Source organism: Corvus brachyrhynchos, unplaced genomic scaffold (assembly GCF_000691975.1).
Source record: "Corvus brachyrhynchos isolate BGI_N302 unplaced genomic scaffold, ASM69197v1 scaffold245, whole genome shotgun sequence".
Classification (NCBI taxonomy): Eukaryota; Metazoa; Chordata; class Aves; order Passeriformes; family Corvidae; genus Corvus; species Corvus brachyrhynchos.
The window spans coordinates 1,372,882-1,387,797 of record NW_008238988.1 but is presented as its reverse complement, the minus strand read 5'-3'; the positions used below and the strand labels follow the sequence as shown (position 1 = coordinate 1,387,797).

At 43.8% G+C, this 14,916-nt stretch overlaps 1 protein-coding gene across 1 annotated transcript in view; it reads right to left on the bottom strand.

Annotated features, from left to right (window-relative positions):
• The window catches only part of GPHB5 (glycoprotein hormone beta 5), a 5,471-nt gene extending 3,412 nt beyond the window's left edge, over window positions 1-2,059 (bottom strand). The window contains exons 1-2 of the mRNA XM_008637274.2: window positions 1,956-2,059; window positions 479-683 (exon numbers count right to left, since the gene is read on the bottom strand). Of these exons, the coding sequence (XP_008635496.1) occupies window positions 479-682 (204 nt within the window). The 5' untranslated portion in view covers window position 683; window positions 1,956-2,059. The remainder of the gene's footprint in view (window positions 1-478; window positions 684-1,955) is intronic.
• Between the last annotated feature and the right edge of the window lie 12,857 nt (window positions 2,060-14,916).

Sequence of the window (14,916 nt, the reverse complement as noted above, 5' to 3'; positions counted from 1 at the left end):
CTCTGACGTGTGTGGATGTACTTACTCTCTTTCTTTCTCCCTCTGTACACCCCTAAAACTTAAGTACTTCATATTTATACAGGGCTGTGACTTAAAACGGGACCAAATTAGAAACAGACGTTACCTTTTGGGATTTGCTTTTTGGAACAACATATATTACCCATCAATTGGGAGCTCTTTCTTAATCTCAAAGGACTTCTTTATTTCAAGCAAAGTAATAAAGTCCTCCTCTCCTTAAGTGTTCAAGCTGTAAGAGGCTTTCAGATTGCGTAGTAAGAGCATTACATAAGTGCTTCATTAATATCATCACATGGCTTCCATCCCCTTTGGGGCAGCGGGAAGAGGGAGGGACAACCAACAGCAAACGCTGGCAGCGGTAGCCAGGGGGTCATGGAGCAGGACACTGGGCAGGTGTCTTTAGAGGGCTTTTCCTGGGGGGCAAGTACCAGCCAGGGATGTCCCCAGCTCACAGCCTCACCTCCCAGGTCTCGCAGCGTCCCCAGCAGGCGTCTGTGGTCACCCTGAGCCCACGGCAGCCGGGTTTCCTGGCCAGGAAGGTGAATTCCCGCACGGCACAGCCCACGAACGTCCGCAGGTCGATGGCCGAGGCCTTGGTGGCGGCGCCGCAGCCGGACAGCAGCAGGACAAGGAGAGCTCCCAGGGTCAGGCAGTGGAGCTTCATGCTGAAGGCAGAAGGGAGAGGAGGGGAGGGTTGGGAGAGCCAGCACAGCCCAGCAGGCAAGAAGTGCAAGTGGACGGGCTTAGCTGAGGCAGGGATAGCCCTTCCTCCCTTCAAACACATCCTCACTCAGCCTGAGAGAAGAGGGGCAGGTGGAGGAATGAGTGGTCACCTACTCCCAGAAGTGGAAAATCTCAGTAAAAAGCTCTGTCACAGAATGCAGCAGTGGAGTTTGCCTGGAAGAGATAGTCACCAGCTTATACCTCAGCCCCACTGAAATCTCCATATTGCAGATTTGTTTTGCAGCATGTGCCTTTCTAGCACCCCTTTTGGGTTGCCCTGCACTCACACAAAGCCAATAGCTGCAGAGCTGGGAGCCGAGTATCCCTGAAGTTGTGCTATAATCTCAGCATCTCCCCCAAGTGTTACTGGAGTTGCCAATACCAACACCCTGTGCACTGGACTTGTGCTGTTCCTCTCCCAGGGCTGCAGCCAGAGGGGCTGGCTGTCCCTTCAGCACACACTGCCCTACATCCACCTCAGACCCAACCCAGGCTGCCAAGCCAGTGGTCAGAGCTGGTCAGACAAGGGGGAACATGGCCAAGGTGACCAGAGGAACCCTGACATGCTCACACCTGAGCAGCCCAGCATCCACCAAGACCCTCTGATACCTGTTGACCTTCTGTCTCGGTAAGGAAAGCAACCAGCATCTCTGGAACAGCTCCTCTGTCAAAAAAGTGAGAGCTGGAAAGTAGCTCTAAGCCACAAGGTCCATTTTACAATTTACATACTCTCACTGCATTCAAATACATCCATCTTAGAAACCCGAGATTTGACACAATTTTGAGAAAGTCAGCAACTACACAGGGCACAGACTGGTGTGTGCTGGGGTCTGTTCTCAGCTGGACAGACCAAAATTAAGTGAGCTGGGACTGCCTTTTGCCTGGATGATGCTTCAGTCTGTAAGCTCCTGTTAAACAAAATTATTTAAATTTGCTAAATCAGAGCTTTAGATCAGCACATGATGTTTGCATCACATATGTCACTGTGTGCACACTGGAATCTTACACGTCATTAAAGAGAATATATTTATAGATAACCTTCAACAGGGTAAAAAAATAGCTAAAATTCCTTATTTTTAAAAGAAGATGTATGAGAGCAAAATAGACAAACTTTAGAACAAATCAAATATTTATCCTTTGCCACTTTAGCAAATCCTGCTGCCTTATTCATGAGCCAGAGCCATGACAGGGAGCAAACACAGACATGCACTCACCTAACTCGTTGGAGTCAGAATTCCTTTTGCAGTTTTAAATTGCAGGTGGTGTTTCAGGATGTCAGAGGGAGCAGCAGGAGACCTGCACTGCAATCTCTGTCAGCTTTGTGATCAGTAGGTCTCCCCAGCAGCTGCTACTGGGATGTCTAATTGCTCAAATTTATATAAAGGGTCTTGTCAATCAAGGCAGATCCTTACTTGAACTACCCAAGGCATCAAAGTCATTGACTGTAAAGCAAGGCTCCCCTTTCCAGCAGTGATTAGCTTCAAGGGAATGATTGTTTTTGCAGGTTATTGTTTCATAACCTGATCAAAAAAGGAGTATCTCGGTGAGTGAAATTATGAGCATGCACTGGGGCAAAAAGGATCTTCTTTTCCATAATGGAATATCAACACCTCTATGAAGGAATTGGAAGTTGGCTCTGAAATTATCATTACCCCTTTAATTAACAAGCCCTATGTAAACATCCTCAAGGGACACTTTTTGGATATTTCTACAAAAAAACTGCCTGGATTTTTGTAAGCTGCAGAAGATCTTTTTTTTACTCAATTGCTCTGTACAAGCAAGGGCAAGGGACGGAGAGAGGAGGTGTGAGCTTGCAAGGAAAGAAAGTGTTCTCCTGGCAAGCCAGGCAGCTGAAACCACTGTGAAAGGAAATTTAGAAATCATGTCCTCTGCCTTCACTCTGCAAACCAAATTTTCAGCTATTCACAGGACAGGGAGCAGCTGAGGAACTTGGTTCTGCAGAGAACTTGCTGGTCAGTGAGGTCTTAGAAGATGCATGGGAGAGAGAAGTGCAGCCATATGCTCACACAGTGACTGGGAAAAGTCATCTCCCTTCCTTTCCACCATGGATGGACAGCGACTTCCCAGCTCCAGTACCCAGGCAAATCCAGAAAAGGCAGGGCAAGTGTCAGGGATTATGGACCCTTCAGGATGATGCTGTCAAAGGCAGCCACAGCAATACAACCCAGCCCAGAGAACAGAAAACACAGAGGAAACCTTGATTCAAATAAAACCCATGCAACAGCATTTCAGAGTGAAAAACAAAACAAGTAGAAGGCAAAAAAAGAGTAGAGGAAAAGAACCAAAAAACAACAACCAAGTAAAACAGCATCTGTTGATGTCCAGAACATGCATCTTATTAAATATGAAGCAGTGATTACTATCAGCTTGTTAATTTACCTTACAAATAGCCAATACATACTTCTGATGGATTGCATTCAGGCTTGCTGCAGTATGAGCTACAGAAAACAACAAATCACCATTGAGGAAATGCGACATTGAACCGTTCAGGACCCAATGAGCCACATCACATCTGTGCTCTCCCTTTGTCAGGGTGAGTAACCCATGGCTCGAGGTCCTTGTTTCACTGCCAAGGTCAGCAGCCCACATTTGGTGCAGCATCAGGGCTCACACTTGTGCTCAAGCCCCTAGGAAGCCCAGAGCACTTGCTGTGTTTCATTATTCAGCTTGCAGCAGCCACACAAGGCTGGTTATTTACTCTCAAGGTCTACCTTTTCCATCTAAATTAGGAAATAGTGATTGGAACAAGTGAAAGAGAGAAAGGATTGTCTGAAAAACAGCAAAGCAGCAGGCATTTAGTGCTGTTGCCTATTGCCATCATGACATGGGAAACAACTGCCTCAAATAATTAATTCACTTAACAGAAAAGTAACCAAAATAAAAAAAGGAACAGATTTTTTTAATAAAAATTTGAAAACTGTCCTGAAGTTAGGAGGGAGGGGGTGTTTAAAATCTACCCCGGTATTCTCACTCATTATTATTCCCAGTCTCCCTGGCAGTAAAGGACTCCACATTCAAGTGAAGGGTGATCAGGTGAGATGCTGGAGGAGGAATATTGAATGGAGGTGTTGTAAATGTCTCCATCAGATCACCAGATATTGTTCTAGACACCTTTTTCCCCCACTGAAACCAACAGGGAAAAGCAGGAAATTCAAAGACAAATGAGATCACAGATCAGCCAAAGTCTTGTCACTGCTCTAAAACAATCAGCAACTTTCCACCAAAATAACCCTAAAACTACTCTTCTGCAATTTTCACTGACCAAAAATAAAGCTAGAAAATAAACTTTTAAAGTTTCTTTTCTTAATATACAGTTCAAAAGTTCCCAACTTACGGGGAAAGCATGAAAAAGTGAAAATACTGATCTTAAGTCTCCTTTATTCAATTCTGGAAATGTGCCAACAAAAATCAGCCCAAGATTAGAGGCAGGTACAGGAAATGCAAGCCAGATGGCAGATGAACCAGCTTTGACAGAGCCCTCTTCTTCTATGGATTAAAAAACCAGGTGCTGGAGTTTTTCTGTAATTCAGCTTGGTTTCAGTGGCTTCAGCTAACTATGATCCTGTTCTCTCATCTCCATTTGTACTGAACAGCCTCTTAGAGTAAAACAAAAGAGAAATTGCAGACTCTCACTTATTGTGTCTTTAGAAAATCCTGTCTGTGGGACAGACACCAATTCTTGAGGGATTTGCATTGTTTTTTGTGACAGGCCTGAGTGCTGGCTTTTTCCCACGCAGAGTTCTGTTGTCTTACAGTTCTGTGAGTTTATCTTATTTAAGTTAATCGATAAATGTACCACTAGGATCTCAGATTGGGTTGCTCATGAGGAAGGAGCTGAGATGTGCTGTTTAATGAGACAGACCAAAGGAAATAACATTGCTGAGTGGCTGCACACAATAAGCACTGCAGAGAGCCATGTAGGTGATGCCTTGAAGTGGCTACCTGAAAACAGAGGCTAGACAAGATTAAGAGAATAAAGGCATGTGTTTATTTGAAGGACCTTCAAAAAGGGCAGTCGCCTCCAAGGGGCTCCAACCAAGATGGATCCTGGGTCACGGGTTTTTCACAGTTTTATAAATTTGGTCCATTTGCATATTAGAGTTAATTCTCCAATTAAAATTTCATGTACTGATGTAATTACTGCTTTAGTTTACATGTTTTGGGGCCTGGGACAACAAAGTGTCATCAAGTTCAGGCCCAGAGAGGGTTTGTTATGTCTAACCAGCATGAGAGAACAGTAGCTAACAGGCTATATTAAGTTTCAGAGTTACATACCAGGCAGTACAGGATTTGAAAAATATAAAAGTTAAAACCTAAGGCATCATAGGTAGTGGCAGGCCAAAAGAATGTGGTAACCATTCAGGCAAGCAAAGAGAGTGACTGGACAGGAGATATTTAATGCACTGCATGCGAGAGGGGTTTGGAAGAGTGGGTGTTAGTTCAAAAGTAAGACAAAAGGAGAAATGGATGAGGAATCAAGGTGGTATGAGATAGCTGGCCAAGTTCACAGGAGGTGGCGTCCAAGAGAGGTTAGGATTCAGTTTAGAACTGAGTGAGTCATTAAACTATCAGGCAGGACACATGGCTATAAATGTTAGAGGTAATTGGATGAACTCACTGGAAAAAAAATAACACCAGAATCACTTTTCTCTATACAAGTTAACATTGGACTTTCCCTCAATAGGTGGTTTACTCTTTGCTGGTAGTTTTGCAAAAAAGATAACCTTTATGTCCTGAAAACAGCATTTCAAACAAGCACATTGAGATTATTTAATCCATCCCCATGGCTGTTGTCTGTTTGTCTTGGGTCCTGAAAACAGCATTTCAAACAAGCACATTGAAATTATTTAATCCATCCCCATGGCTGCTGTCTGTTTGTCTTGCAGCGACTTTCCGTCATTTTCTACATTTCGAAAGAACGCAGAGAGCTGGTTTGCAAAGGGACAGACAAAGCAGGTTTAACCTTGAGAGGGCACGGCTGATCTGGAAATGAAAATCAAAGGCAGCAAGTAAAGCTCCTCGAAAGGCTCTGACAGAAGCACTGCCAAGTGCCAGCCCAGGGAGCACAATGCAGCCGTCAGGAAATGTGTTCCCGGGTGGGAATTGGATAAACCTGGGCTCTCCCTGAGAACAATGGGACACCAGTCCTTGCTGAAGGTCTCGGGCACACAAAGCCCCTTCTGCTTTAAAAGACTTTCTGATCATTTGTTTCCTGGGCTTAACACAACGAGAGCTGGCACCGGCTGAATGAGCATTAGGGGGAGAAGAATGCAGTCGGGAAAGAGGATTTCTTGAGGCTGCTGTAGCAGTAACTCAGCCCACACTCAGTACTGGGGGGAATGACCCATCTTACACAGGAGATGAACACTTCTTGCAGCTTGTGGGGGTACCTGTGTTACGAATGGCAGAACAGCCCAGTGAACACATCTGTAAAATGCAGCCCTGCAGATCTGAAGTGCTGTGGAAAGCTCTGTGCTGACTGCAGCAGTATCGCAGCTGCTTCAGCACAGACACTGCCTCACCGGCAGGGCTGTTACAAGGAAGCTGTCAGACACTATTCTTCTCTTCCTTTTCCATCAGACTTGGAAAATGAAGTCCAAGGGTGAGGCTTAACAGCAACAAAAAACTCTAATCCACCGTTTGCTTGAGGCACATCTATCCTGGTGAGATAACACTCTTTGCTAAAAAAGGCCTGTAGCTATGATGGATTCAATCCAGAAGAGAACTAATGAAGGTCCTACAGACACTAGAAGAGCTGAAAGATTCTAAAATTTGGTAGTGAGAATTTCTAACATATATGTATTGCACCCAAAACAAGGTAATTCCAATAAAGATAAATCCACAGCAGAACTGCAGGTTCGGTTTAGAACCTGATCATAACCTGATTTGATACTATATGGACAAAAGCTCTCTCCTACAGTTTGAACGCTTTTACTAAAATTCCTTTTTTAGGTGTTTATATACAGGGTACCTCAGAAAAGCTTATTTCTCAAACCTTAAACTTTGAGCAAAATGCTCTGCAAGCAGAAATCAGAAGGAAAAATATAAAGGCAAAAGGGAAGTGAAGACTCTCCATGGTCAAGAAAGAACTTCCAAAAAATTCATCCTGACCCAATGGTAAAGGATAGCAAAATTTAAAATAAAAGATGTGATGTTTGTCTCATATCTGTCCCAGTCTGACTAGCACAAATATTGATTCCAGAGTCCTACTTTACTGTGGCAGTAAGTTACATGTTGCAAAGATTAAGAACTGCTGAAGACACATTTCTCAAAGACTGACTGGCAGGAAGAATTTACCTGCAGCAGGGGCACTCCTGGGGAGTTCCCTGAAGGTTTAGGGGTTGTGATACATGCAATGGTAACGGGAAAACCAGAAAAACACCTATCCAGAATGGATGAGGAGGAGAGGAAAGGTACAACACTGAGCCCAGGCTGTGGAACTCCTTTGTCATGGTCCTTAGGAAAGTAAGGAGGCTCATTTCTTAAGGCTGCCACATCCTTGCAAATACACAAAGGTGTATTTGTCAAGCATAGCTCCTAATAGTAAGCAAGCAAACACCACTTCTCCACGTTGGCAACATTCTTCTCAGTTTTCACTGGCACTTTGGAAGCGTGTGCACCCTTACATTGTCGTCAACCACAGCCACATTTTCTTGTCTTTTAAACTGTCCCCTTATGGTGATGAGGCTGATCGCATTCAGTCCAGAATCTGAATCCAAGAATTCAAATCCAATGGAATTGGCTGAATATTGATGTGAGCAAGAACTGGGCTCTCTAATTGTACACCAGGGAATTGCCTGGAGATTTGATTTGAGTTCATTGCAGTGTGGAAAATATTTTTCTAATAAATACAGATGCTATGCAAATTTTATGTAGCTGACAATAAGCACTTTAACTCAAATCACTTCTGCACTCCATAGCTTTCCTCTAATAGTCTTTTTTGAAAAGACATTTTAGTCTTTTAGGACAGACTAGTGAGCAATGACACAGCTGCTCAGGGCTCAGAATTTGAAGGTGAAGCTTCTTGATCAAAACTAGAGAAGTTCAAAGACACATTACCTTAATTCAATAATTTCCCTACTGTTCATGGCCAGTGCACTGGAAAACAGACCCCTTGTCTCAACTCACATCACCCCCAGTGCTAATGCTCCCTTTTTAACTTTGTCTTTGCTTTGAGTGAAGTTTACAAATTAGGCAAAGCTGGAAATTAAGTCTCCTGAAACAAAGCTACTGTCTCTTCCTGTGAATCCTGACAGAATAAACTCATAGAACTACTGAACTAATCAAAATCCAGCCAGGAAAACAAACATGATGAGTGTCCCAAACCCCAGAGAGGCACTTGGCCAAATCAAACCTCGGCACAGCATTGACCCAGACAGTAACAGGCAAGAAGTGTCAGCAGCAGACAGAACCAAATCTTCCAGCCTGAACTCCTTTTACCCTCTGGGGAAATGTGGATCTTACTCAACACTTTGAGTCCTCAGACCATTTCCAGTTTAAGTTCTTCACCCTGTTCCCACTGATTTTAACAAGTTCCTTGTGGGTGCAGAGTCATCCCATGTCATGGGACCAGCAGGGCTCACAGAGACCAGGAAGTAAAATAGGTTCTAGCAGGCCAGAAGCAAACCCCACCACCATACAGAGAGAGCTGAGGTACCAGAGGGTGGCCAGGTTTCTGCTGTCTATCTCAAGTCATCAACCTATCAGCAACTGAAGAATCAGCAGGGAAGGGACACAAGAAGAGTGAGAGATAACAAAGATCCATCTTTCACCTCTGAGCATCACTGCCACAGGCACATCACACTGTGACTGTCTCACCACCCTCTCAGGGAAGAATTTCTTCCTAATTAACATCACTCATTATAGTTTACATCTTAATTACAAATTCTGATATCACAGTAGTAATGATTTCATGCCTGAGCTGAAAGCTCAGGTCAGAGTCTGTTCCCTCCTGCATATGGATTAATCAATAGAGATTAACTGAAAAGAGTACCACAAATTCAGTTTTATGGTGCTAATGCTACACACCTCTGCCTGACTTCAAGCATGCTTTCTATTCTGCAGTCTTTGTAAGCTATGTCTACCTTAATTAGATCAGACAGATAAATCGTGATTAAAACAAAACATTTCTGTCATTTAAAGACACTTTCAAACCAGACATTAATTTATAAAGATCGGACAGTCTAACAAGACAAGTTTTGTGTTTCACAGAGCTTCACACAGTATTTTACTCTGACAATGTCAGCTATATCCTCTGATGTTCAAAGGTCAAATATGTAAATCACAGCTGAGTATAATAATTTCTTGCTTTGCTTGCAGCTGGCATGTGGCAAATGGATGTTGAAATCCAGCTGCTTAAATCCTCGATCCTTCATTTAAGTTTTAACCCAGCAGTAAAATGAGTAAAAGGTATGTTTGCAGAGGTGTGTGCCAAACTGTACCCCAGGGATTCCCACTCAACTCAAAGCACTGAAAGACTCCAAACTTCTTGGACATGTAAAGAATACAATATACAGATGTTGCTTTATAAGGAAAATGCATTACAAATGACTCACAGATTAAGCTGGAAAGATAATAAAGTTCTGGGTTTGACTTGAAACATAAGACCAGAAAATTAAGTTTAAGATTTGCCTCTTTAATTAGTATCAGGGATCGGTTATCCTGCAGGCTCCAGTCACTGAACACTTTAGCATCACCCAAGAGCAACAAGTGCCGTAGGTTAAATTTACAAGGGTTAGCAATGGCCAAATCTCCACTGACACTGAAAGGGAAAAACTGCTGGTCTGTACTTCTTTTAGAAAACCCTCCTCACAGAGATTGGCCACAGGGTGCCAAAAAGCAATAGAACAACCTGCAGGGCCACAGCCCAACATTTACTGATTTTCCTGCTTTGGGTGACATTCCCTCCACAGCATGGAGAGCTCTATAATGTGTCTCTAAAGAGATTGGTACCAATGACAGCTTCTGGACATCACGGTTGCACAGCCTTTTTCAACTGAGAAATCACCTTATTTTTTTTAATCCAAGGAGCCAGAGTGTTGACAGATAGATCACAATTGCCTAATCTGCTCTCTTCCCCCATTTCAGTTGTTGGAGTGCATGCACAGGACTGTGTCCAGGCAAAGGTTTTCCAAACCTAATTAATACATAAGAAACAGACAGTGGCTGCAGCTGAGCAACACAGATTTTACCTGGCCCAAGGGGAACTCTGGAATGAGAAGGACTCTCCATGTCACAGGAAAGTGGGAACTTCAAACCATGGTCCGAGGAACCTTGCTTGGTCTGGTCTGGTCTTCTTGCCATCATTGTCATGGGGTTTTTATCACCGAAGCCATTGGACACTGAATTTTCATACATGTTTAAGAAAGGCTTGGGGTGTTTCATCCAGACATGGTGTTATCCAGAATCTCTCCTCTGCCAAACCTGTTTGGCACATGCAAACAGGAAATTACTGGAGGCACCAAATACAGCTCCCCACTCTTCCTGTTACCCTCTGCTCAGCACTGAAGAGAAGGACAACAACCTCCCTCAACCCCACACAGAGCTCAGCCTAAATAGTCACATACAAGGACAGGTAAAACCATGGAATCATTAAGGTTGGAAAATACTTTTAAGACCATTGAGTCCAGCTGTTAACCCAGCACTGCCAAGCCCACCACTAAACCATGTCCCCAGGTGTCACATCTGGAAATCTTTTAAATACCTCCAGGAATGGTGATTTCATTTTCCCAAGCAGCCTCTGCCAGTGCTTGACCACTGTTTTGGTGAAGAAATTTTTCCTAATACCTGATCTAAATGTCCTCTGGCACAACTTGAGGTGGGTTCTCTTGTCCTATTCCTTGTTACTTGGGAAAACAGACCGACTCCCACCTGGCTGCAGCTTCCTTTCAGAGAGCTGTAGAGAGTTATGAGGTCTCCCCTGAGTCTCCTTTTCTCCAGGCTGAGCCCCCCCCAGGTGCCTCAGCTGCTCCTCACAGGACTTGTGCTCCAGATCCTTCCCCAGCTCTGCTGTCCCTCTCTGGACCTGCTCCAACCCCTCTATGTCTTTCTTGTAGTGAGGGGCCCAAAACTGGACCCAGGACTCAAGGTGAGGCCTTGCCAGTGTCCAGCACAGGGGGACAGTCACTGCCCTGCTCCTGCTGGTCACACTTTTGCTGATACAGGCCAAGTGCCACTGGCCTTTTTGGCCACCTGGGCACACCTGGCTCATGTTCAGCCACTGGTGACCAGCACCCCCAGGCAGTCAGAGCAAGAGATCCACACTGAGTGACATGGCTGAGACAACCATATCCTGATACACTGGGCAGTAGGAGTAAAGTGTTTTCCTGGACATAAGACACATGTGACATGTTCAAAAATGCCTTGCCTCCTTAATTCCTTAAACATCTGATCATCTTTCAAGGCAGATAAATGTTTGAACAGATTTTGACTGGTCTTTTCACCTCACAGCTATAGCTATAAAACTTCATCCCAAAGTCACATTTTTCCCCAGTGTGCCCTCTCCTCTCAGGTCTGGGTCAGAGCAGACCACTCCACACAAGCTCCCCTTTTCCATGGTCTGCAAAGTGCTGGTCCACTTCCATTACAGGGTGCCAAAACAGATGGTACACACTTTGTTTCTCAGCATCACAGTGACATTTACTGCAGTCCATACAAAATACCTCTCCTGGATGCATTTGATATTCCCCAAACAAAGACAGAGAAGTTATACTTCCTACTTTCCACTTTTTTCTCATGTCAAAGAATAGGGGAGCAGTTTCTTTCTCAAGACAGCATGTTTTATGTAATTCATAATAATGGAGAGTCTCAGAGGAGAAAAGTTTTAGCAATACTGGTAATGAAATGACAACTGCACCAGGAAAGGGCAGTTCCCTGCTCCTGAAAGAAAAAAAAATCCTTTCCATTTCCCCAGTAGCAGAATAACATCTTCTGAACAATGCTGCCCTGTTCATAACCAAATTCTTTTGTCGGCAGACATTGTGTCTAGACAGCCTCAGAAAAACTGCCTCACTTAACACCCCAGGGCTGGGGCTCACTGCATGTGCTGAAGTGTTTACCTGGGTGCTCAGGTACTGATCACAAATAATGCAGCAGAGACTTATTCCATTTTTCTCTGGAGCTGATGGGTGTCATTGTAAAACAGGCAGGAAGCACACTGGGATCACACATTCCCTCTGAAGCTCAGATCCATAAAAGCTTTCCAGAGGTCACGCAGATAATGTACACACAATAGTAGATGATATTAATAGGATCAATTTACTGCAGGAAGAGGAAATGAGTCCACATCACCCCTGTTAGTGCTGACCACTTTCCCACACAGACACAGCAGATTTGTCCAATCTCCTCACAGATCTTTATTTTACTTTTGGTGACAGCAGCAGGACTTCCATCATTGAGTCTGGCAGGAAGAGAATTAAGTCCTGCAGTTTACAGAAGAGCTGTACTTAATCTGTCTCGTCGTGTTTCCGTACTTGGAAAAGGCAAGATCTCCATCATTCAAGCTCATATGAGTGCAGTCATGGTTAAAATAATACAATGTTCTTTAAAAAAACCCCAAACCTTATCCATGGATAGAAAAACACCTGATTTATCTTTGGGATTTAAACAAAATCCTCTTCTGCAGAGGGAAAAACTCTATTCTGGACTAACACAAATCTTTTTTCTGCATATCCTCCCCTCCCGGCATCTGATTCTTTGGGAAGTGAAGAACTCAGGGAAGTGTGTTGTGGGATGGAAAGCCTAAGGACTGGGGATCCAATGGAGAGTGGGTGAGGGTTACCCCACAGCCCCTCCCCAGGGAAGGGAGGAACCACGTATGGAGCAGGGATGTCCTCCCTGAATCTCACATTCCCATCCCACTGGCACAGGGATGCCAGAAACCCTTCTCCTCCTCCTCCTCCTCCTCTCACCTTCTCAGTCCTTGTTTTGAAGGCAAAGAGGTAACAGCCCCAGCTCTGGAGAGAGACACTTCCAGAAGGTGAGGCGCTACTTGGAAAACATGCTAGCATGAACGGACTGATGAGGGTAATGGATGGGAATGAGAGAATGTGAACACATGGAAAACAATTCAAGGTTACAGTAAAGGAAAACACGTTCTAGTGATGTGTTTTAGGGAGTTCCTCTGCTGCCAAGTCAGGCAGCACAGAAGGAGACAAGCCAGTGTGGAAGTAAGGTCATGGAAGTTTAACTGACTACCAGTATTTCCATAGCAAGCCTGAAATCACTGCTCCTAAGCCTTACCTGTATTTTGCCCACCCTGGCTACTGAAAAAGATTGTTGTGATAGAAATGCTTTCCTTTCATCTGATTTTTCTGTTTCTGGTCAATAAAGGAGTGGGATATAAAACTGAATCCGTTTCTGCTTTGAACTGTCCTGCCACAATGAATGAAGGTTGGCCCAACAGCAACACCATGAAATCAAGGTTACGTTGAAGCAACAGCTTAAGCATTAGAAACCAAGTTTTATTTATTGCTGCAAGATCTGGATTCCATGCCCACACTCCCTGCTGCAATGATGATGCAATCAAAACAGGATATTCTACATCAGTGACTAATAGACAACCAAATTAAAAAAAAAAAACACTATGACATTAAATGGCTTATTTATAGATTCTGTTTACCTAGACAATGAATTCAAGCATATAAATTTAATTATTAGATTTCAAATCCCAGTAATAGATTGGATATTGTCCCATGAAGTTACATACAGCATTCATATCATGCTAATTATTTTAGAAGGGCTGGTAAATTAGAATAGGAAATGAGAAGCAGTTTAATGATGGTGGATTTAGCAGTGATATAAATTATATAATTATTACTGGAAGGGGAGAGGAAGAGTGTGTGTGTGTGTGTGTGTGTATTTTAAGTCTAACTTAGTTAATCTCTTTTCCAAGCAACTGAAACCATAGGGTAAAGGGTACATTCTGGGCACACCTGATTCTTGCTGGAAGAAAGTTCTCTTGCACCTGAATGCCAGGGCCCCTTCTCGTTTTGGTCAAGTCTGAAGCACTTGATGCAAACCAAGGGGATCTTTGTTACTAGACTGCATTTGAACTGCTGAGAAAGCCACTAACACACACCCATTGCAAGAAAACCAGATGAAAACTTCAGGGAAAAAAAGAAGCTGAAAAAGTTGAAAGTTAAGGGACTAAAATTCCATGGGACAAGCGGCCACCTCTGCTCTCCCAAATTCAGATAAAAAACTCCAAGCAAGCAAGAACTCTTGCACGTGCTTGGCCTGTCTAAATTGTATCAGCAGAAGAATGCATAAGGCTTGTGCACATTGTGAGCTTTGGATCTTTGCAGATATTGATCAGAGAGGGATTTTTACAACAGCGCATAGTGAGAGGAGAAGGGGGAATGGCTTCAAACTGGTGCAGGGCAGGGTTAGATGGGGTATTAGGAAGAAATTGTTTATTGTGAGGGTGCTGAGGCCCTGGCACAGGTTGCCCAGAGAAGCTGTGGCTGCCCCATCCCTGGGAGTGTTCAAGGCCAGGTTGGATGGGGCTAGGAACAACCTGGTCTAGTGGAAGGACCTCTAAAAATCTCCCAGTTCTTTAGCTGTCCACGTGGAAAGGCATTTGCTTGGAAAAAGCTGAAATGCCCCCTGATCTGTAGTTATGTTTTCCTTCTGACAATCTCGACTAGAACAGCACATTTTGCTTAAATTCAGCCCATTGCAAGTCCTCACACTTGTGTTTGCAGAGACTCAGTGCAGCACAGGAGAAAGAGGGGCTGGGGGTACCACACTGCAGTAGGAAATATTCTTTCCTTTGTATTCCTGAGTCATTTCTGTCTGGCCAAAACTGATGTTTGAAATGTGCATAACCACTAACCGTGACAATTACTGTCTGATGAGTGTCATGGAGAGCAAATAGCAATAATATCCCCTTGTGCTTGTGAAACAGTCTGTGGACTAACAAACTAATTACCACTGTCTGAATTCCACATTTCCCTGCTCCAGAAATCTAGAGCGTCCTTTGCCAAGTTGCAGTTTACTTCAAGATCTGTCACCTGCAGACTTGAACCTGGTGCCTCCAAGATGCCTGAAATGGAAGATTATGTAATGCAGGTGCCCATATTGGTTGGAGACAGTTATATATACAGCGATTTTCCACTCATGCACATCATATCCATTGCCAAATATCTAAAAAAG